General features: G+C 45.1%; 1 protein-coding gene across 5 annotated transcripts in view; it reads right to left on the bottom strand.

Moving 5' to 3' along the window:
* The window catches only part of mtss1lb (MTSS I-BAR domain containing 2b), a 96513-nt gene extending 79040 nt beyond the window's left edge, over window positions 1-17473 (bottom strand). For all 5 annotated transcript variants that reach the window (XM_083759876.1, XM_083759878.1, XM_083759877.1 and 2 more), the window contains exon 1: window positions 16855-17473. In XM_083759876.1, coding sequence (XP_083616002.1) covers window positions 16855-16923 — 69 coding nt within the window. In that variant the 5' untranslated portion in view covers window positions 16924-17473. The remainder of the gene's footprint in view (window positions 1-16854) is intronic.
* Window positions 17474-24867: the final 7394 nt, after the last annotated feature.

Here is a 24867-nt window from a genome sequence, read left to right as displayed (position 1 = left end):
GACACACACACACACGCACTGTTTGAAGTGCCCTGCAGAGCTTAAGTTGTGTGGAGGGGAGATAACGGGACAAAGCCGCGCATGCACGCACGCCCACACACACACACACACAAGCACACACACACACACACACACACACACACACACACACACACACATACACACACACACACACACACACACACTTTTAGGGCATTCTAATCCAATAAAATAGTCTGGTGGCTACTAACAGGGAGGTGATTGGTTTTTCAATGCTGTATTGTGTGTGTGTGTGTGTGTGTGTGTGTGTGTGTGTGTGTGTGTGTGTGTGTGTGTGTGTGTGTGTGTGTGTGTGTGTGTGTGTGTGTGTGTGTGTGTGTGTGTGTGTGTGTGTGCGTGTGTTCACCAACGCTTCGCTGTCTGTTGTCCTCCACACACACACAGTTACTTTGTGCATTTGCGTGCATGTGTGTCGGGCGGGCACGTGTTCTTTATAGACAGTCACAGCCCACTCGACACGCCAGCTGACCTCTACACACACACCAGACCTCCCCACAGCAGACCTCTACACACACACACACACACACACACACACCAGACCTCCCCACAGCAGACCTCTACACACACACACACACAGCAGACCTCTACACACACACACCAGACCTCCCCACAGCAGACCTCTACACACACAGCAGACCTGTACACACACACCAGACCTCCCCACAGCAGACCTCTACACACACAGCAGACCTCTACACACACACACCAGACCTCCCCACAGCAGACCTCTACACACACAGCAGACCTCTACACACACACCAGACCTCTACACAGCAGACCTCTACACACACACACCAGACCTCTACACAGCAGACCTCTACACACACACACACACCAGACCTCCCCACAGCAGGGGGTGTTTTAAAGCCTCTGGGCACAAGAACAGTTAGCCTCACGTAGCCAGCCAGACTATCACTGCGTGGAATATTATTGTCTCCACCAGGCCGAAGGCATGGGGGGAGAGTATGTTTTGCACTCCGTCCGTCCGTCCGTCCGTGTGTGTGTGTGTGTGTGTGTGTGTGTGTGTGTGTGTGTGTGTGTGTGTGTGTGTGTGTGTGTCCGTCCGTCCGTCCGTGTGTCCGTGAGCAGCTAATCTCGGCCACCGTTAACCCGGTCGATGGCAAATTTTGCACACACACTCCCTGGATGCCAACGATGAACCTCTGCCCCAAAATTTCCAGAACGGCCTGATATAGCGCCACCAGGAGGCCGCTTTGTGCAAAACAAGTTTTTGCACAGTACACCTACAGATTTTGTCCAAACATCGCGCAAATTGGTACACAGTCTCTCTAGAGCCATTCAACGAAACGGGTCTTTCAGATTTCTCAGACTCCATCCTGATTGGTTAAGATTGGCTTCCAAAGTTCACAGGAGTGCTCAGTTTCAAACAAAATTCTGCAAATCATGAACACATCGCGTGATTTCCGTGAAATTGTGCACGCACATTCCCACTAGGCCGAGGAAGAAATGCCACATGAACAATTTCAACTCAGCCTCAAGGTGGCGCTATAACTGGCCGAAAAGTGTTTTTACCTCTAATTTACTTTTGTTGCCCTTTTATCCAACCACCAGATGAAGGCAAGCTGCAATGTCCTACATTCCTATCCTGGTGAAGACCTGTGCCCAGAAGGGCACTTTTTCTAGTTATTAATGTTTTTGCAATGGCAGATTCACCTGGCTATATGTGAGGCTAGTGAATCCTACTGTTGTAGCCTATATGGATTAAACAACGGTTCCGTGTTTAATAAAGAAAAATAAAGTATTTTTTATTCTGGCTTTGATGCAAATTGATCAAGCATGATGCTTGAAAAAGCTGCAGAAAAATCAATAAATGTGCAACACGTCGAGTCACCGAAAACTCAGTCATTCACACCCCTACTTTCAAATAAATGTAGTTGAGTAAACGTACAATATTTGGGTCTGAGATGTAGTGGAGTAGAAGTAAAAGTATTGAAAATTGGAAATACTCAAGTAGTACAGTACTTAAGTCACTGAATTGCATGCATCTGTTGCCATTTCAAAGACCATTGTTCTTACAAGATCATCATGGAGTATGGTGGTGGCCACAATTAGATGTCAGCCGTGTGTGTGTGTGTGTGTGTGTGTGTGTGTGTGTGTGTGTGTGTGTGTGTGTGTGTGTGTGTGTGTGTGTGTGTGTGTGTGTGTGTGTGTGTGTGTGTGTGTGCGTGTGCATGTGCATGTGCATGTGTGTGTGTGCATGCGTCAGCATTTTGATAACATACTATTACATCACCACTTCCTGTAACAGAGAAACACCATAGCAACAGGACATGCATGACTAATGACTATCCTCACGCACGCACGCACGTGTACGCGCACACACACACACACACACACACACACTCACACACACGCGCAATTTTTGCTCTAGAACATATACATAGCACAAAACCCTGACTTCCTGCCCTCGCTCCTCCTTTCCTTCTGTCCTTCCTTCCTTTCATTAATGAATGAATGAATGAATGAATTATTTTCTCCATTCTGTCCAAATCGCAACACACACACACACACACACACACACAACCAAATGACAGTTATACGTATACCGGTATATCCCATCTTCCCATCCACCATTACAGTACTGTCTGTGACTTTACTTTGGGGTGCTGACAACCACCCATCCACCATTACAGTACTGTCTGTGACTTTACTTTGGGGTGCTGACAACAACCCATCTACCATTACAGTACTGTCTGTGACTTTACTTTGGGGTGCTGACAACAACCCATCTACCATTACAGTACTGTCTGTGACTTTACTTTGGGGTGCTGACAACAACCCATCTACCATTACAGTACTGTCTGTGACTTTACTTTGGGGTGCTGACAACAACCCATCTACCATTACAGTACTGTCTGTGACTTTACTTTGGGGTGCTGACAACAACCCATCTACCATTACAGTACTGTCTGTGACTTTACTTTGGGGTGCTGACAACAACCCATCCACCATTACAGTACTGTCTGTGACTTTACTTTGGGGTGCTGACAACAACCCATCTACCATTACAGTACTGTCTGTGACTTTACTTTGGGGTGCTGACAACAACCCATCTACCATTACAGTACTGTCTGTGACTTTACTTTGGGGTGCTGACAACAACCCATCTACCATTACAGTACTGTCTGTGACTTTACTTTGGGGTGCTGACAACAACCCATCTACCATTACAGTACTGTCTGTGACTTTACTTTGGGGTGCTGACAACAACCCATCTACCATTACAGTACTGTCTGTGACTTTACTTTGGGGTGCTGACAACAACCCATCTACCATTACAGTACTGTCTGTGACTTTACTTTGGGGTGCTGACAACAACCCATCTACCATTACAGTACTGTCTGTGACTTTACTTTGGGGTGATGACAACCACCCATCCACCATTACAGTACTGTCTGTGACTTTACTTTGGGGTGCTGACAACCACCCATCTACCATTACAGTACTGTCTGTGACTTTACTTTGGGGTGCTGACAACAACCCATCCACCATTACAGTACTGTCTGTGACTTTACTTTGGGGTGCTGACAACAACCCATCCACCATTACAGTACTGTCTGTGACTTTACTTTGGGGTGCTGACAACCACCCATCTACCATTACAGTACTGTCTGTGACTTTACTTTGGGGTGATGACAACAATCCACCATTACAGTACTGTCTGTGACTTTACTTTGGGGTGCTGACAACAATCCACTGCATGGCCTAGTTCTCAGAGGCAGTGTGATCTCTGTGCTGCTGCCCAGTCTGCCCAGCAGTGAGCACTCCACTGAATGGCTGGGAGAGAGACAGAGGGGGACAGAGAGAGAGAGAGAGAGAGAGAGGAGCCTTACACTCCACAGAGGATGGGAAGCTTACTGCTTTCCCTGTCTCTCTTTTGTTCCCTTTGTTTCCTCGCAGCAAGACAGAAAAACAGAGGAAATCCACAGAGTGAGAGAGAAACAGAGTACAGTATGGAGGCACATGGGGGGGAGAGAGAGGGTCGCAAGGATAAGCTCCTTTTTTTATACTGTATAAATCAGGCCAATTCGCACATTAAAAGCGAACTTGAACACCAAACAAAAGAGACTCATTTCACAGTGCCTCATATGCATAATCAGCTGACTGTCTTTTCAAAGGGAGGATCACATTGGTTCTTTTAGTCGGGCCAGGGACGAGGACATGGCCCAGAGCCGTGAATGCAATCATGTTATCTTGTGGCTGATATTCACATCAATGCAGTGTTGTCTGTGAACAGCAAAATGTTGAAATGTAAAAGTCCCCCCCCCCTCTTTATTACTAGTATACTCACATGTTTTTTTGATGATTTTGTGTTTCCCAAGATCATCCGCAATAACTATCATACATGATGAACATTATGTACATTGTTCATTGATAGTACGATGCAGAACCCCACAGACCAAGACAATGTATTTAAATAGTGATCTTAAAAAGATACCCTACTTTTTCTCCAATTTGTGTTCACGTCTTGGTATCGTATGTTATAATATAATCCGATCCATCTGTGTTTTTATGGACTTTTAATGTATCCACAACACAATCATGTAGACTACCCATAAGTACTCTGGCTGCTATAGCAACCCTAAAACGTGCAACCATAATCTCAGAAATATGATTTATATACGGTATAATGTATATGTGACAATAATGTATCCAATGTGTCATGACATAATCCTTCTGTAGTGGCTGAGAAGCAATCCCGCCTGTCCTGGATACTAATCTGTGTCAAATGGAAAGGCATGGACATGCAGATGAGGACGCGCCTGCAGAGCTGCCTCGCTGCATAATTGATGAAGTGCAGAAGCTAATTCCAATCTAAACACAGTGACGAGCCAAAGAGGAGACCATCTGGGTTCTGTTGTGTCTCTCTCTGTGTGCCGCGAGGCAGGGATCATAGACTATATCTCTCTGAGTTAAACATCTGTAAAATCACATTGTTTCTGTGTGTGGTGATATACGAAGGGAAATGTAGCGGACGCATTTGCATAAATACATCGCCGCACATAAACAGATCACACACACACGCATGACGCACATCCACTGCTAACAGGGTTGTTGTTTTTTCTCCACACCTTCACACCAGCAATTTGTGAAGTTAAGCGAGGAGGGACAAGCACTTGAACTCTTAGTTGTGCTATCAGCATAGGGTCTGCCAAAATCTCCCGGAGGGGGCGTTAACATATGTGTCACGTGGTAGCGGCCGCCATGTTGGCAGGCATTTCTGCTTTGTTTACAGTCAGCGACCATCCGTGTGCGTTCTAATTTTTAAACACCAGAGGGAGTTCAACGAGCTCGTTCCTGGCGACAACACAGTGAGCCAACACCAGGATGGAAAGAAAAAACGTCGGCCTCGACATACCTTACAAGGACAAGCATTAAATGTAGTCGCATTAGTGGTGGTAGAAGATCGAATCCTCTGTTCAGTCAGTGTGTTCATAGGGGTCGAGACCGTCAATATCCTTGATTTTGTTGAGGTAACGCTCCTTTTCCTCAAAGTTAAGCTTGTCCTTGTAAGCAAGGTATGTCGAGGCCGACGTTTTTTCTTTCCATCCTGGTGTTGGCTCACTGTGTTGTCGCCAGGAACGAGCTCGTTGAACTCCCTCTGGTGTTTAAAAATTAGAACGCACACGGATGGTCGCTGACTGTAAACAAAGCAGAAATGCCTGCCAACATGGCGGCCGCTACCACGTGACACATATGTTAACGCCCCCTCCGCGAGATTTTGGCAGACCCTATATATGCTGATAGCACAACTAAGAGTTCAAGTGCTTGTCACTAAATAGCCGATGCTGATATATCAGCATCAGCTATTTAGTGACGTTCCTTCACATCCCCTCTCACCACAGACAGACATCATCATCGTGTTTGTATTCATCAAGGGTTATATGGCACCGTTCAGCAACAAGCATCTTCCTCCTTACTGGCTGTTTTATTATCTTCTGCCATCATAGCAGTATAATGTTTAAAGCTGCATAAATCAATGATCTAAGATCAATGTCCATGGTGGCGTAAAGCAATAATGTAAACACACGTTCACATTAGGCACGCACGCACGCACGCGCACACACACACACACACACACACACACACACACACACACACACACACACACAAATATGCCAATATTCCCCACGTGTGCCTCTAAAAAGAAGACATGGGATATAGAGCATGAATGGGACATTCTGTTCATTCACTGGTTTATTTTTGAGAGGAACAAGAGAATATTGATTTGCCGTGTTCACTGCTCCTCTCTACCCTCTCTCTCTCTCTACCCTCTCCTCTCTCTCTCATCCCAAACTTCTCTCCATGTCTCTCTCTCTCTCTCTCTCTCTCTCTCTCTCTCTCCCCATCTCTCTCTCTCTCTGTTCATAATGATCAGTGCGTTTTGCAGTGAACAGCAGAGTGTGATGAGAATGCTTTGACAGGCCTGACAAAGAGTTCAGTGAGAGAGGCTCTCTTGGCTGTCCCACAGTGCATCCCACCTCCCAGGACGGACCCACGCCACTCAGCTTAACGAGGCCCAGCACCCTAATGATCCTGTATAGACATTTTAACAAGCACCAGCGACGGAGATGCTCATTTTGGAGTTGCACGACTCCGTCCGCAGAACGTCGTCATAAGAGTCACAAAATGAACACTTTTGGTGTCGGGTGTTGTTTTTCTATGAATGTACCTGGAATAAAACAAGTGTACAGGTTAGTTGTGCGTAGGGCTGCACAATATATCGCTATCGTATCGGTATCGAGGTATGAACATGCACAATATCAGTATCGCAAAAAGGCAACGGTATCGCGATATAGATATATCGTCGACATATCGATATATCGTCCACTTCTAAAGCCAGCCCTCTGTTTTAGCCTGTGCCCCTCGGAAAATAAACCATCACTCCGTTTGTCCCTCTGTCCTGTTGTAGCCTGGCTCCAGCCCTGAATCGCTAGCCACGCCCATTAAGAAAATATGTTGCTGCACGATATATCGTATCGTATCGATATCGAGATATCTGCCATATATATCGTGATATATATTATATTGTATCGTATCGATATCGAGATATCTGCCATATATATCGTGATATGAATTTTTGTCCATATCGTGCAGCCCTAGTTGTGCGCTGAAGAAAATCTGTCTGAAAGTTATGTTGGCTATCATTAGTTCCCCCAGAGGAGGACAATTTGAAGAGATGACGATGCCAAGGACATTTTGCTTTTACGTGGCGTTGTGCATTTAGGCTTAAAGCTCATGTGATCATGCTGACTCAGCATGCAAGTTAGTTGGTGAATGTCCTCCCAGTATGCCCGTTCAGGCTCTGTCATCTGGGCACAGAGCTGTGGGCTACAATGGGACTATTGGCTCTCAGTCATCTGGGCACAGAGCTGTGGGCTACAATGGGACTATTGGCTCTCAGTCATCTGGGCACAGAGCTGTGGGCTACAATGGGACTATTGGCTCTCAGTCATCTGGGCACAGAGCTGTGGGCTACAATGGGACTATTGGCTCTCAGCCATCTGGCACAGAGCTGTGGGCTACAATGGGACTATTGGCTCTCAGTCATCTGGCACAGAGCTGTGGGCTACAATGGGACTATTGGCTCTCACTCATCTGGGCACAGAGCTGTGGGCTACAATGGGACTATTGGCTCTCAGCCATCTGGCACAGAGCTGTGGGCTACAATGGGACTATTGGCTCTCAGTCATCTGGCACAGAGCTGTGGGCTACAATGGGACTATTGGCTCTCAGTCATCTGGCACAGAGCTGTGGGCTACAATGGGACTATTGGCTCTCAGTCATCTGGCACAGAGCTGTGGGCTACAATGGGACTATTGGCTCTCACTCATCTGGGCACAGAGCTGTGGGCTACAATGGGACTATTGGCTCTCAGTCATCTGGGCACAGAGCTGTGGGCTACAATGGGACTATTGGCTCTCAGTCATCTGGCACAGAGCTGTGGGCTACAATGGGACTATTGGCTCTCAGTCATCTGGGCACAGAGCTGTGGGCTACAATGGGACTATTGGCTCTCACTCATCTGGGCACAGAGCTGTGGGCTACAATGGGACTATTGGCTCTCAGTCATCTGGGCACAGAGCTGTGGGCTACAATGGGACTATTGGCTCTCAGTCATCTGGCACAGAGCTGTGGGCTACAATGGGACTATTGGCTCTCAGCCATCTGGCACAGAGCTGTGGGCTACAATGGGACTATTGGCTCTCAGCCATCTGGCACAGAGCTGTGGGCTACAATGAGACTATTGGCTCTCAGCCATCTGGCACAGAGCTGTGGGCTACAATGAGACTATTGGCTCTCAGCCATCTGGCACAGAGCTGTGGGCTACAATGAGACTATTGGCTCTCAGCCATCTGGCACAGAGCTGTGGGCTACAATGGGACTATTGGCTCTCACTCATCTGGGCACAGAGCTGTGGGCTACAATGGGACTATTGACTCTCAGCCATCTGGCACAGAGCTGTGGGCTACAATGAGACTATTGGCTCTCAGCCATCTGGGCACAGAGCTGTGGGCTACAATGGGACTATTGGCTCTCACTCATCTGGCACAGAGCTGTGGGCTACAATGAGACTATTGGGAAAAGTGCAGTGGTGGGAAAAATACTAATTTGTTTTACTACCCATTTTGACCTGAGAAAAGATTCTACAAATGTCTTCTAAAAATCATGACAGTTTTCTGAAAAACCTCATGTTTCTATATCAGTGGTTCTCAATATTTCATGTCAAGGACGCCCAAAAATATATGTAATTGGCCGCCAAGCCCCATCTGAACATATGTTGTTCCAGGAACCCACAATCACACTTGAGGCGTGCACTTACACATCAGCCAATCAAATCACATACCGAGGTAGAAACACACTCACAGAGCTGTGCATAGGGGGTAGGGGGCTCCTCAAAAACATGTTCTGGCGATTCAGGTGTGGTGAGACTGTCTACAGCGGTGTTTGTCTGCATTGAATTGGCCATCAGCATCGTTTCAACTCCATGACGTTAAACAACAAACATGTGTGCCCCCACTGTGGTAACTTGCGACCGTATCGATCTGGCTATTAAATCGCCCTATGATAAATAGATTCTTTACAGAAACGACATGTTTTAGAAACATCATTATCTGATTTTACCGTGTTTGACTACATGCTAGTAGCGCTTGTTGACCGCGTTTGTCTGGTTTGCAACCGGGTTAGCCACAATGATTGACAACGACGTAATTTGCTTTGCTACTATAGAGGGTATGCGCGTGACATCATCATCAAACCAGGAAGTTATGCAGGAACGCCTACTGAGTGGCAAAAAACTACTTTCTGGCCTCTGCAGCCCATACATCCACACAGAAAAGTCCTATCTGATTGCATTAAACAATGTTAAACAATGTTAAACTCACTTTTCATGTTGCTTTGCCACTCGATGTGCCATTCACTTTAAGCATGCGCATACCCTCTATTTTGATTGGTTGGTGTGAACCAATTGCCAAAGATTGCCGCTTTGACAACGCCCATTCCAGAAACTGCTGTCATGGGAAGGGATTTCAGTTTGAATAATGAAGTGAAACAAAATGAAAATGTGTCAGGCTAGTACTTAAGTACAGGACTTGAATAAATGCACTTGTGTTACTTAGTTTACACCACTGCAATGGGACCAGTGGGAAATGTGCTACATGGACACATAGGAGGAGCCACGAGAAGGAGGAGAGGTCCGTGGTGTTCTCTGACTCTGTGTTGACTGGACAGTGAACACGCATCCCATAGCTCAGGTCTCAGCATTAGTGTAACGCTGGGAACTTCCCAGCCCAGGGCAGGACCACACAAACACAAGCGGGCCACAGAGTGCGGACTAATGATGCACTCGCACAGAGCGGCGTCAGTACTGCAGCACAGAGTAATTCCAATTGATTGCCGTAAGGCTATAAAAAAAAAGGAACCAGGGCAAGGGAACAATAAACAGTGTCTGTGAGGAGATAGATCATTTATTTGGCCTGATGTTTGTAGCGCTACAGCTGAGGGTTTTAATGGCTAAGGTTTCCTACGCATTCAGTCTGAGCTGTCAAAAGATTAATATAACCAGAAACACACATCCGGTTGCTATAGTCCCAGGATGTAAATATTTACAGGGTGAATGCTCATAATTAGTCTTCCTATCATGAACTAAAACGAGCCCTTTTGGGACTTTCACTGGCTTGAAATGGAACTGGGAGGTTCACTGAGAACAAGCCAAAATCCAAAACTCTCCAGCCACACAATACTATAAAAAGGTTTCCAAAGCACTATGAACACAAGATATGCACATAGAACCACATGCCCCTGCCCTGCGCGCGTGCGTGCGTTCGTGCGTATGTGTGCGTGCGTGCGTGCGTGCGTGCGTACGTGTGCGTGCGCGCACCTGCATAATGTGTTAGACAGCATAGGCATGCACACACGTAGGTGTGAAGTGTGTTCCGGGCCATAAAGTGTAAACAAAGGACTTCCAGCTCATCCAGATGGCCAACACATCTCACAGTCTCCTGGTTCTCGTCATGACTCAAACACCTGAAGACACTTAAGGCTCATTCATAGTCGGGATTTTCGGTGGTGGGGTGACCACCGCTCCGGTGGTGAGCTGACCACCGGAGCTGAAATAACGTTGAGCGGTGGTGAGTAAAAACAGAGAGAAGGGCTGGAGCGGTGGCGGTGGTTTGCTCTTCACCGCGGCTCGTGACGTCATGTTGTAGTTCGGTGGTCACCCCACCACCGAAAGTCCAGACTATGTATGAGCCTTTACAGCAAGACATCTCTCTCAAGTAAGGCACTGAGGCAGTGAGGCACCATATCCAGTGAGAACACCTTTTGAGACGAGGAGCGCCATGGATAGCATGTCCAGAGTGCTGTCCAGAGAAGAGTGCTATGGATAGCATGTCCAGAGTGCTGTCCAGAGAAGAGTGCCATGGATAGCATGTCCAGAGTGCTAGCATGCAACGTCCATTAACACCCACAACCTTCAAACCGGAGCTGCGATCCCTCCTGGACCCGGTAAGAGTCTCCTTGATTCGACTGTATCTGCTTCTAGATCCCTGTATTGTAATTTCTCCTTTCCTTGATTCCTCCTTGATTTGGCATCAAACTCCCAAGATTCACCAGAAAACATTAAATGAATCTATGGTAAAAGGTTTATGGGGGAGGACCCCCTAGACCCCCCCACTTGGGGCGTGTGGTCAGCGCATGCAAACATATAAAGATATTCACCTTTAAGTAATGGTAATTAAAGATGGGTCTTCCATTGCTTCAGTCATCAGAACACAACACTTTCTGTCTGCCTACTTTTTGCGTTTTAATGGATGCAATTATACCCATCATTTTCCAATGCTAGTAAAAGTCGATAAAAGTATCAAACTCACAAAATCACCAGAAGTCTACTCTGTTGGCAGCCCTGGTTCAAGCTATGCTCAAATGTCCTCCTGATCTATGTTATTAGCAACGGGGCGTTGCACCAAGGACGGCAGGCGTCGGTATAGGGCTCAAATGCATGGCAGACTGGCACTGCCAGCTCAAAAGGTACTCTCAGTGTGGACACAGCGCCTAAACTGTGTCCATCACAGATTGACCAGAATCATACTGAATAGAGTTTAACACATGCACACAAACGCGCACACACGCATGCGCACACAAGCATGCGCACACATGCACACACACACATTTTCAGCTTGAAATGTCATCAGCAGGTACATTTTCTATACCAGCCCACCTCTGAGACAAATAGAGAGTAGACAGAAATGGTACCACCTTATAGCGAGCATTAATGAGGACCAAATGTTTTAACCAAATCATTCAGCCTTAGTCTGAGGTGAGCAAAAGGGGTTAAATTAAGGTTTACAATGAATATGCAGAAAACTAAATTAAAGAGTATGGCAAATATTTAAATTAGTGTTGCACAATTAATCGTAAAAAGAGATTCAGACACTTATGTGATCTCAAACAGAACTATAGTTGACTGTCCAATTAATTTTAGTTACTCTTATGTTTTTGCTACAAGAGAGATTTAAGTCAAGCACTTTGATGTTGTCTGTTTAAAGCCACAGTAGTTGGCTCCAGGTGTCACATTTTGAATGTAGTAATGTTGAGGAAACTACAGACTAAAGAAAGACAATCAATATTTTCATGGGAAAAAAAATGAATCCTGTGAGAATCGTGGTCTCAATTCTTGTGGAGGTTCACATTTGAGCAAGAATCGTTCAGCACTGGCCCCGGCCGGCCTAGCGGTCCGGGCACCTAGGCTGGTAACCCGATTCCAACGACCTTTGCTGCATGTCACCCCCATCTCTCTCCCTATTTCCTGTCACACTACTGTCTACCTATCAATAAAGGCAAAAAAAAGCCCCCAAAAAAAAATATATATATATATTAAAAAACGAATTTAAATACCCCCACCCCCTCATATATTGGTTAATGCAAAAAGCATCCCTCCATGTCCATGCTGCGCTATCTACAGCAGTGGTTCCCAGACTTTTCAGGTGGAGACCCAAAGGAGAGATTAGACGTTTCCCCCCCGAGGACCCAAGTCGGTGAAAATAGACCATCTACAAGCTTGTCGCTGGTCTATTTTCACTGCTTCTTAAACATTTGTTTTCTTTTTTATGGAATTTCTTAGATTGTTCTTTTATTTATTCCTGAAATTACTTAATATATATATATATATATGTAATAATAATAATGGTAATAAATATAAATCTTTGAATTTGCTTTTAATTCATGATCTTAGCTTTTTTGGGAATGTTTTTTTTTTTAATAATATTAATTAAAAACTAAATATATGTGTGTGTGTGTGTGTGTGTGTGTGTGTGTGTGTGTGTGTGTGTGTGTGTGTGTGTGTGTGTGTGTGTGTGTGTGTGTGTGTGTGTGTGTGTGTGCGTGCGTGCGTGCGTGCGTGCATGAACGCGTGTCAAGCAAAGAGATAGAAAAAGAGAGACAGTGAGACAAAGTGAGAGAGAAACTAGAAAAAGTGCCCTTCTGGGCACAGGTCTCCACCAGGTTATCCACAGATCCGTGCAGTTAGAGGTAAAAACACTTTTCGGCCAGTTATAGCGCCACCTTGAGGCTGAGTTGAAATTGTTCATGTGGCATTTCGTCCTCGGCCTAGTGGGAATGTGCGTGCACAATTTCACGGAAATCACGCGATGTGTTCATGATTTGCAGCATTTTGTTTGAAACTGAGCACTCCTGTGAACTTTGGAAGCCAATCTTAACCAATCAGGATGGAGTCTGAGAAATCTGAAAGACCCGTTTCGTTGAATGGCTCTAGAGAGACTGTGTACTAATTTGCGTGATGTTTGGACAAAATCTGTAGGTGTACTGTGAAAAAACTTGTTTTGCACAAAGCGGCCTCCTGGTGGCGCTATAACAGGCCGTTCTGGAAAGTTTGGGGCAGAGGTTCATGGTTGGCATCCAGGGAGTGTGTGTGCAAAATTTGGCATGGACCGGGTTAACGGTGGCCGAGATTAGCTGTTCACGGACGGACACACGGACGGACGGACACACGGACGAAGTGCAAAACATACTCTCCCCACATGCCTTCGGCCTGGTGGAGACAACAAAGACACAGAAAGAGGGGGAAGCGTGGATCGGAGAGGAAGATCAAGAGGAACTATTTGAACGGCATGCCATGCAGGGTTGGGGGTAGAATAATGACCTGTAATAATTCACTAGAGTTCCAAATAATATGGCCCCAAGGGATATATAGATTTCACATTAAAATATACACACACAGACACGCATAATGATTATCTCCATTACACACACACACACACACACACACACACACACTTCTGAGATAAGATGTGCAGACTTCTTTTTAACGGGGATGGGGGGCAGGGCCATGGGACAGGGGAGGATGTCTTACTGTTTAAAATAAGGATGCAGAGACATGCATAATGCATGGGCCATATTCAGCAAGCAATTTACACTCATATTTTGAGCGTACCGACATTTCCGACCAGTGTGGATTTAATCATTTTTTGGGGGGCCGTGACTTTGGATGTATTCTATGACCATTTTCAAGTCAAGTGACAGGCTGACTTTGCTGGTTCGTGAACAAAGCGTAAATAAATGTAACATGCTTTGGTCTTCATGCTGAATGAATTAATAGTCACAAACCTGAAATAAAATATGTAATATGTCCCTAAAAAGATAGCCTATCTATATATATATAGCCGAAATCGATGCATTTTCGCAGCTTGCGCTTGCCTATGCATATTCTGGTTCACAAACATGACGGTCTGACAGAGACAGACTGACAGTCACTATAGGGTAAATATATAAATTAATAAAAAGTCCACATTATTGAATGGCATCAGTGTTTTTGCAAGTTGGCAAGTCAATGTTTTAACTTTTAAGCCAACTCTCCTCCAAAGGTAAGATCATGCCTTAATGTCGCTGCCGGCTGCCTCTCTGGGCACAGAATGATGCAGGTATTTCTTCGTAGTATTAATTGATCTCATCATGAACGACATGCCTCGGCCGAGTCGGCACCGAACTTCCATCATGCCAAGTGGCAACTAACTCCAAATGTTCCACGAATCATTTTAATATTAGGTAGGTATATTCACTGTTTCATAACAAATAGTATTACACTAAAATTCAAGCTAATTTCCTCTTCATTCTGATAAACATTCTGTACGCCTAAATACTCAATTCAAAATACCGTAGTCTGCATCCTGATGACATAGCATTTCTCCATAGTTCCAAACCTGGTGAATAACTTGCTATGCTATTCAGACCCTAGTAATAAAGCAAAGCGGCACTTTTTTCAGAATGAATGGTAGCCCAATGAATATTTATCTTTGAATTCAAATTGCACCTTGTGACGTCGTCTACCAAAAGCCAGCCTGAATAAAAGAGAGATATAAGCCAGCAGGTAACAGAGAAACCAAGTGAGTTGAACCGAAAGACGACCAATGCAGACAGACATTAAGGAAGCATATGACGGTACCACATGCAGTATAGCGATATATAGCAGCAATTAACATGAATGAAGACACAAGACAGACGGGCTCCCAGAAGAGACTATACAGGCCTGGACGGCTGGCGTAGCCTTCGACTCGCGATCCCCATTTCAGGTCAGTCTACTATATATCTCTGTCAATAAAGGCATAAAAAGCCCCAAAGATATTTAAAAATCACACCTGTGTGAAGTGAGTGGCGCTCTTATCATCGTACATCATCATACATCACCTCAATCCGGCCAAATATGCATCCTCACCTTCGTCATCAATGTTTGTGTTACGCAATGTTTGTTTGTGTTTAGACAAACACTCAAAATTGTCCATTCATTGTCGATGGCACTTTGTGTTAGGACAAAATAGCCGATTTGCTTGTCTACATATGACGTACATTTTCCTTTCATTGACAATGACATTTAATGTTTGTGTTTCCACAAAAAGTCGATTTGTTTCAGACACATATGACGTAAAATCTCCTTTCATTGTCAATGGCAAATGTGACACAAGTTCAGGTGAAAAAAGCGCCCCTCAAAAATAGAGAGCGAGAGACTAAAGGAAGGTGTGAATAGTTGACTTGCCTGACATGCAGACAAATAATGCAGAACAGCAGGCGGACAGACGGACAAATGGACATAGTAGGATGACAGACGGCTACAGGAATAGACAAGCAGACTGTGACACCCGTGACCCGCCCAGAAGACGATATACAGGGCAAATAACAGTGTGAAGTGAAGAAGACAGACATAGCTCTATACGTTAATGGTAGGTAGTCAGTCAGGCACACAATAGGATAAGGAAATACTGACACAGACAGACAGACAGACAGACAGACAGACACACAGACAGACAGACAGACAGACAGACAGACAGACAGACAGACAGACAGACAGACGTATAATGGCAGGTAAGAGAGAGACAGGCAGAGAGACAGAGACAGGGACAGGCAGAGAGAAGGCATGGGTGTCTGACGGCTGTCCACATTCTCACGCTTTCATGTCAGCCTTGGAAATCACTCTGACAGAAAATCAATGACGCTGCACTCTGTCTGACTGCTCCACCACCGTACAGTCAGCCAGTCAGTCAGTCAGTCAGCCAGTGAGTCAGTCAGCCAGTCAGTCAGCCACACTTCTCTGAACAGAGAAAACCATGCACGGCGATGCTGAGTAGCCTACTGGGTACACGAAGCCGTGTCTGTCTGTTGTCATGCTTTGCGTTATAGTCAATCAGAGGTTGCTGAAGACAAGTGATGCGACTCATGCGACGTTAGAGTAGATTAGCTTGCCTTCCATACAGAAGAACATGCGTGCGTGATACATACTGACATAGCATAGGCCGTCTACATTGTAGGCTACCAGACAGTGCCACATACACGCACAAAAGGCACACGGTATACACACGCGCGCGCAGCACACACGACATGCGGCGATAGTAATTATCCACGGTTCAGTGTCGTGGAATTTCCCGGAGCTGTACCGCTACATGAGCAGGCAATCTGCTGGACAGGTTTCACCACGCACGCAAACGGAACCATGCACCTAAACGCCGCATAGCCTAGGCTGTACCCTTATAACCGTCAGAGAATGGCGATGTCATGTAACCGTCTAACAAGCGACGCCCTGGCGCGTTGTAGGCTCATTAAGAACCTTTTATCTGGAATACATTAAAAAAAAGAATCGACCAGAATGCATGCAATTGCAAATGTAGGCTCGGCTACTCCTCCAGGTTGACTGCAGGGTGATGATCCATATGACTGTGATCATCCGTTTATCACCAGGACGATCGATTGTAGGTCTCCCCCCCCCCCCCCCCCCCCCCAGCAGCTTACCTTCATGTCGTTGACAATCGCCTGGAATAGTCCCCCAAGGGCCCCGCACTCCTTCTCCACCGTCTCCATGTTGGCGAAATTATCCACCGTGTACCGAATCTGCAGAGGCACGCACTGACAGCGCGCCACCAACACCCCAGTGAAATGAAAACGTATTTCCACAGACAGCAACGATGTGTTCTCTCCTCTCTCCCCGACCTCAACCAATCCTGCGGTGTGTAGTCCAAGGCCACGGCAGGAGGGGATGGAGATCAGATAACGGTATTATAGCGAGAAGAAAATATTTTTCGAAATATGCCTGTCTGGCTGCTGTAGCCTACTGTAGAATATCGCTTCGCTCCTGCAGACTGCCTGGTACAAGCAGGGAGAGACAGAGGGATGATGGTGAGAGGGGAAAGGTGGGTTTGTTCTCTCTCTCTCTCTCTCTCTCTCTCTCTCTCTCTCTCTCTCTCTCTCTCTCTCTCTCTCTTCTCTCACTCCTTCCCCATGCAGCGCCGGTTGGGTCTCCAGCTAGCGCCCGAGACTGGCGGCGAAACGTACAGACCGTGGCACCGCGACGTTAACGTTCATCTTCGCGTGACGAGCGCGACGCGAAATCGGCGAGGATGCATGAAAGGCAGCGGCGAGAGAGAGAGAGAGGAGAGCGCAGCATTTGGAGCGATGTATCACTAACTATGTGAATGAGGGAGGGAGGCGTGTATCGTCGTCGTCGTCGTCGTGTGTGTGTGTGTGTGTGTGTGTGTGTGTGTGTGTGTGCGTGTGTATGTGTGTGTGTGTGTGTGTGTGTGTGTGTGTGTGTGTGTGTGTGTGTGTGTGTGTGTGTGTGTGTGTGCGTGCGTGCGTGCATGTAGGCGGGCTGTGATTGGTGCGCAGGCGGTGGGCTCAGCGGTGCGGGGATAGCAGCCAGTAATACGATCCATGGGAATCAAAAAAGAAGGCTGGACAACTCTGGACAGCCTGTCACATGGCCCCGCGCGCGCGCGCGCGAGCACACACACAAGTCCACAGCCACCGGCCACCCCCATAAAATGTAATGGCCAAGGGGGTAAATGTCAGAGCACATAATATGAGTTCAACACCCATGTGTTTTCAGGAGGTCTACAGTTCATTTGGTCATAATGGTCATTGAACAACAACAATACAGAGGACTGGAGGAAGTGAGCTAGAAACTGACTCCTCAAGTCCTAATGCCAATTTAAATGACCAACATGAAAATAGATGTTAAAGTATGGTAGTAGGGAGGGAGGGTTCAAATTACAGAACACCAAACGCAATGAGAGGTCATCTGTCTTTTTGACCATGTGCCCTAGATCTACAGAATATCTGACTGTCTGACTGACTGTCAGAGACACATACTTCCCACATATTACAATCACCCAAGGAGAGTTTGAAAACATAATAGGCTGGGCGATGTACAACAATGTGAAAACAGCAGTACGATTTGTGAGCTGCTGTGATATCAAATGGAACACAACCACCTAAAAGACTACTAATCAAGTGTATTCCTGCACCAAGTGACCTCGGGACATGGACATTGATTTATTGGAGATTGTGACTTATGTTTGTATGTTTTCTCATGCCAATATAGCCCTTTGTAATTTAATTTAATTGACTGGCTGGCTCGCTGACTGATTGACTGATTGACTGTTTGACTGCCTGCCTGCCTGACTGACTGACTGACTGACTGACTGACTGGTTGACTGACTGACTGACTGACTGACTGACTGACTGACTGACTGACTGACTGACTGTGGTATGCTAATAATGCTATGCTATTTCAGTATGCAGTACACTGTAAGGGAAAATATTACTTGGACCACTATATGCAAAATTGTAGACGGACATATCATATCCAGAAAATCACATCATAGACATTCAAACAGACTATCTATACCTCTAACAAGCTGCCCACAATTTATACATTGACCGTGGTTTTGACTTATTCTTGTCTTAAATGTCTTTCTCTCTCTATCTCCACCAGGCCAAAATCAGCAAACATCAGCGTTGTTGTTAGGCACCGGTTTCTGTTGTGTTTTGATGTTACATCATGCCCATACATGGTGGTCCTTGAGGTAAATCTCGGAGAGATTATGACATGTCCACATATATCCTCAATGACAGAGGAAAATAACTTAAACTTAAAAAATCTACTAGGCCTACTAGGTGCAGCAATAGAATAGCAACCGATACAAAAAAACATATAGTCCATTGTTTGTATAGTCTAATATGCAGGGGAGACATTTAACAGTATACAGTATAGCAGACATGTCTGTGTAAACATAAGTGGCAGTTCCAGTACAGCAGCGGAGTGCCCCTGCAGTCTTATACACACAGAAAAGAACGTAATCCTGTGTTGTCAAGACAGCCTGGCAACAGGCGCTGCTCGATGCTTGTTCAACAGTCTGATGCTATGCTAGCCAGGTGGTATGACTGACTTCGGGTATGGCTTTTGATTCAGCGCTATGCCTAGCCGTGGACACTAGCAGCGTGCACAGGTTGTGACTGGGCCCTTGCCTGTCCTTGATTAGCCTCGGTACCAGGCTTTGATTTTTGTTGGTGCAAAAATGTAAAGCCTGGAGGAACGCATTGGCCGCTCTGGTCTAAAAGTGGGAGTCAACCCTTCCGGGTGGGCGTCGCTCCAAATTATGTGACGTAGCGCTGCACTAGGGGGGAGAGGAGGGGCCGGGGGTGACGGACAGATCGATGAGATCCAATCAGGGCGTGCGCAAATCTCAGCCGCGACCCGCCCCTCTAGACCAGAAACCTAACACGTTAGCTCAGGCTAGTCCTTGATTAGCTTAGGCTTACCTTTGACTAAACACTGCTTTTTTTCCCCTTTTTTTTCTAATATTTCTATCCCATTATTTTGCAATCAATTTTTTCACCCAGTGTCAATTATCTAATGTAATCCCTCTGCCAAACTGGGGAGAGCAACAGACTGACCTCATGCTTCCTTCTATGCATGAGGAGTCCAAGCCGCTTCTTTTCACCTGACAGGGGGGAGTTATTCCAACCAGTTCCTTTGCGCTCCATCAGGTGCCCCGGGTGGCCAGGAGGAGGCAGTATACAGACCAAGATTACTGCATGTTTTTTGTGAGGGTACCTATACTACCTACCCCTAGGGGACAAAGGGAGAACATGCAAACTCCACACAGAAAGGCCAACCTCAACACCACTTCTCATATCGATGGACATCTGCACCACCCTCTCTAGGGCTTTCTGGTGGTGGGGAGTGCAGTTCCCATAGTGTGTTCATGCAATAGGATGCCCAATAGGATGCTCTCAATGGTGCTGTTATAGAACAACCTGAGAATGCAGGGACTCTAAATGTCTTCAGATGACAGACAGTAAAGCTCGGTGCTGCAGAGCCTATTTCATGTGTGTCCCATTTGAGGTCCTCAGCGATGTGTGCGCAGAGAAACTTCCCTTTCCACCGCAACGATGAAGATAGGGCCGGAACTATTTTGGTGAATGCTGAGCTGTGGTCCCAATAAACAGCATACGTACACATTTGTTCTAGTCTTCACTTCCCCTCTCTCATCCTCACTAAATCAGATTCATCATAGAGGGGATAGCGTTCTGCTTCCTCCTTATACAATATTCCCCTCCGCAACCACCTCCAGATTGTCCAACAAAATGGCAACTACAGAGCTGGACTTCCTCAACAGCTTGTTCAGTTTGCTAGCGTCTATTGTGTCCATGTTAGCTATCTTTCACTTCACTCCATGTCTGGCATTTAACTCACTGAAAAACAACATTGTAAATTTAGTTAGTGACCATACAACATGACCACAACAATTGGTTTGTTAACTAAAGCAGAAATACTCACCAAAAATCTAAAACTAAAAATGTCAAAATATACAGGGTCAGGGTCATGAACAATCTGAAAGTAAGCATGTCACTATGTTGTTGTTTCTTTCTTTTTCAAACCCAACTGAACATAGATGTTTGAAAAGTGAGGTTTCTGTGAAACAATGAGCACATACATAGGATAGGCCTATACTGTACAGTGGTGGAAAACTGGAATACGTAGTAGTAAGTACCAATACTGTAATGTAGAAGTACTCTGTTACAAGTAAAATTCAGCTATTCAAAATGTACTATTAGCTATTCAACTTACTTAAAAAGTACAAAAGTATTGGTATCAAAATGTAATTAAAGTTCCAAAAGTAAAACTACACATTAAGCAGAATGTCCCCTTTCAAATGTATACAAATCTTTCAAAAATAGCTGATCTACAAGCTCATGATGCGTTTTCAATCAATCAATCAAAACACATTGTGAGCTTGTATTGAACATAAATGTAAAAACAGCAACAGAGTACAGTCAAACACTCCTTGCGGTCTTGTTTCCATTTAGGTTTAGGCCCTACGCAATCAATTCATAGTGAGCTTGTGAGTAATTCATCATGAGCTTGTAGATCGTCTATTTTCAAATGGTCGAAATGTATATAGGCTGAAGTGGTGTATGTTTTGTAATAATAACCTAATCAAAATCTACAAAGTAACTAGTAACTAAAGTTTTCAAATAAACGTAGTGGAGTAAAAGTACTATATTTGCCTCTGAGATGTAGTGGAGTAGAAGTAAAATTATTTGAAATGCTCTAGTACAAATTCCTCAAAATTATACTTAAAGCTGCTATATTTTGGTATTCAGACAGCCAGCAATGGGTAGAACGCTCCCAAACAAATTGAGTCTCTGCATGTGACACATCTAGGGGCCGCAATCTGCATTCAAAGATTTTCCTAGAAGCTTTGTCATTGGTCGATTTGCCTGTCTACGTCCTGATTGGTTAGTCATTGCAACCGGGTTTTTTCTTTCGACCAATGACTTCTAGGAACATCATTGAATGCAGATTGCGGCCCTATATAGATGTGTCACAGAGACTAAACATTTTTTGGGAGTGTTCTACCCATTCCAGGCTGTCTGAATACCAACAAAATAAAAATAAAAAGGTCATTAAAATGTGGACATATTACTGCTTATAGCAGCTTTAAGTGCAGCATTGTCCTTAGTGTGGCTACAGTGACTGAACCTTGCTTTGGAGGAAGCGACTGTGGAGCAGCTGACATGACAAGGAGCAGCAGAGGCAATGTTCTGCAATCCATAGCAGGATGCACACAGCATGATGCATGTGACAGAGAGACTAGATGCACAATTGCACAATTGTGCAATTGTGCAAATGTGCCTGCACGCGTACGCGCACACGCACACGCACACGCACACACACACACACACACACACACACACACACACACACACACACACACACACACACACACACAAACAGGCTAAAAGCGCAGACTAAACTGTCACAGCATGCTAAGAGAGACCTCACATGGGCCATGATGGGAATGTGTGTGAGAGAGAGAGTGCATGCGTGCGTGCGCCGAGCGTGTTTTACATTTATAATGTTCACCTTTGTGACCTTGACAGTGGAAGTATGACGGAATAAATAAGAATGAATGCATGAATATACCTATCTTGTCCTGGACTAACACTTCCGGTGTCTGTGTGTGTGTGTGTGTGTGTGTGTGTGTGTGTGTGTGTGTGTGTGTGTGTGTGCGTGCGTGCGTGCGTGCGCGTGAGAGGGAGGGAGCGAGAGCGAGAGAGAGCACACTTCAATGCATTCGTTTGTGAGAGCTATAGATAACGCTAGCTCGTAACATTGGTAAGTAAGTCTTTTTATTGGTCCATTGATGCGTGTGAATATACAGTATGACGAATGAGTTATCTACAGTAGTATACGTAGGTACGCAGGGTGGTCATGAAACCAAGGTTATCTATACCCATGGTGCTCATGAAACCAAGGTTATCTATACTATACCCATGGTGCTCATGAAACCAAGGTTATCTGGGGCTACACTACCCCTCACGACTAGCCACAAATTTGTCAACCATCCTTATACTAGGAGGTTCACTCCCTTTTCCCTAAACACAAAGGCCCTCATTTATCAACGCGATTTACACCCCAAAATGGGCGTATGCCGAAATCACAATTTTCCTCATTTATCGTTCCAACGTGACTTTGAACTTTGACGTACGCCACGGCAAAATGCACGCCAGGTCGGTAGCTGTCGTATGCTTTGTCTGCACCAGACAAGCGGACCAACATTGTCTGACCAGCTGATATGTCATATGAAATTGGTAGGATATAAGTGTACAAGCAATTAAAATTGGGCAATTAAAAACAATGTTATACAATTAAGTTACTTAGATGCTTAACTTGTTTAAGCCATTTTAAACAGTGCTTTACTCCATTAGTAACTCCATCACTAGTCACTCCATAAACGTTCATATAATTGACAGCCACCACTGGCTATCGATCTTTGAGGGGCTATGTCCAGCTTTGTCCAGCTTTTAGTGTATGTAACCCATTTTTTGTCCTAACACAAACATAAAATGCCATTGACAATGAATGGACAATTTTGAGTGTTTGTGTAAACACAAACATTGCTTAACACAAACATTGATGACGAAGGTGAGGACGCAAATTCTGATTGGCCGGAATGAGAGATGATGGATGATGATGTACGATGATAAGAGTGCCCCTCACTTCTCACGTGTGTGTGTGTGTGTGTGTGTGTGTGTGTGTGTGTGTGTGTGTGTGTGTGGGGGGCAGCGAGGCGTGAGGTGTTTAGAAACTCTTTTCTTATTGGCTTTCCACATGGTCGTATTCCAGTTATTCATGGTGTAAAATCTGGGTGTTTCGAGGAATATTTAAGGGACCAAAAATACGCTGGAATCAGCCTTTTAGGATCACTTGATAAATGCCACGTTGACGTTGGCGTACACCAAAACCCACACTCGAATTTAAAGCAGAATTTACTCCTTTGATAAATGAGGGCCCAAATCTCTTTGGCGTTAATAGATCGAAGCTCACAATATTCGCAAGATTCTACCTCAGCTATTTTTGCGAATGTAAACTCCAGAATAGGAAAGCCAGTGTTCATGTGGTTAAAGCATAACAGTAACCCAGGCTGACACGCAGAACAGGATTTAGTCCTAATGGGAGTGAAGTATTATTTATCTTCAACTTCAGTTGTACCGACGTCTGACATTGTTTGGAACAGATGACAAGTGTGAGTGTAGAAGGAAATTAGTGATGGAACTATATGTTTGGCCGATGGCCCTGCACGATTACTGGCTGCAACACTCATGCAATTTCCATGAAGTCCTATCCATGTTATGGCTAGAAGGGATTTGGCTTCATCCTATTCCCCAAACTGCACGTCTTGAACACAACTTACACAAGGGCCAGTAAACTAACCATTCATGAATGTAACATCCTCACAAATTGTGTGCAGTAACAATTTTTACAAAGCCTCCCCAAATCCCCTATCTCCAACAAACACACGTTCAGTGGTACATTTCTGCCACAATACATTCTGTTGAGGTGAGTAAAATTCATTCTGAGTGGACGAACGTGCTCCAGCACATTCCTATATTTATGATGCGTATGTTTAGAAAACCACATGGGACAGAGCAGGGTGAGAGACGCAACACTAAAGAGTGCTTTAATACGTGCAGTAATAGCTCTGGGCTGTGGTTCGAATCAGAGGCTCAAAACAGTCAGCTCTCATTCAACATGACGTCCAATACCACAGTTTGGATGACACACGTCAATATTATTGTAGTTCAAAAAATGTATTTATGAACTTAAATTTTCTTCACTATATTTTAAATTTATTCAAAGGAATGTGAGATTATTGATCGTCACTCAGTAAGCTCCGCCCTCAGAGCTTCTGGCATTTTGAAAAATGCTTAAACCTGTTCTACACACAATCTATGGACCATTAACTGAAATCCCAGTTGAAAAGAAGTTTGTACGTGAAAATTTGTACAAAAAATATAACTGCAGCATAACAGGCCCTTTGAACAGGCATAACTCATGCTTCGTCTGTCTGTCTGTCTGTCTGTCTGTCTGTCTGTCTGTCTGTCTGTCTGTGGTATGAACATTTTAATTAATTTAATGTTTTACAGAGAAATATCAACTTAAGTAGTTAATCCAAA

The sequence above is a fragment of the Protomyctophum parallelum genome, assembly GCF_964188405.1.
Source record: "Protomyctophum parallelum genome assembly, chromosome: 2".
In the NCBI taxonomy this organism is placed as follows: Eukaryota; Metazoa; Chordata; class Actinopteri; order Myctophiformes; family Myctophidae; genus Protomyctophum; species Protomyctophum parallelum.
Note: the sequence above shows the minus strand (reverse complement) of the source record. Positions and strands in the feature narration are given on the sequence as shown.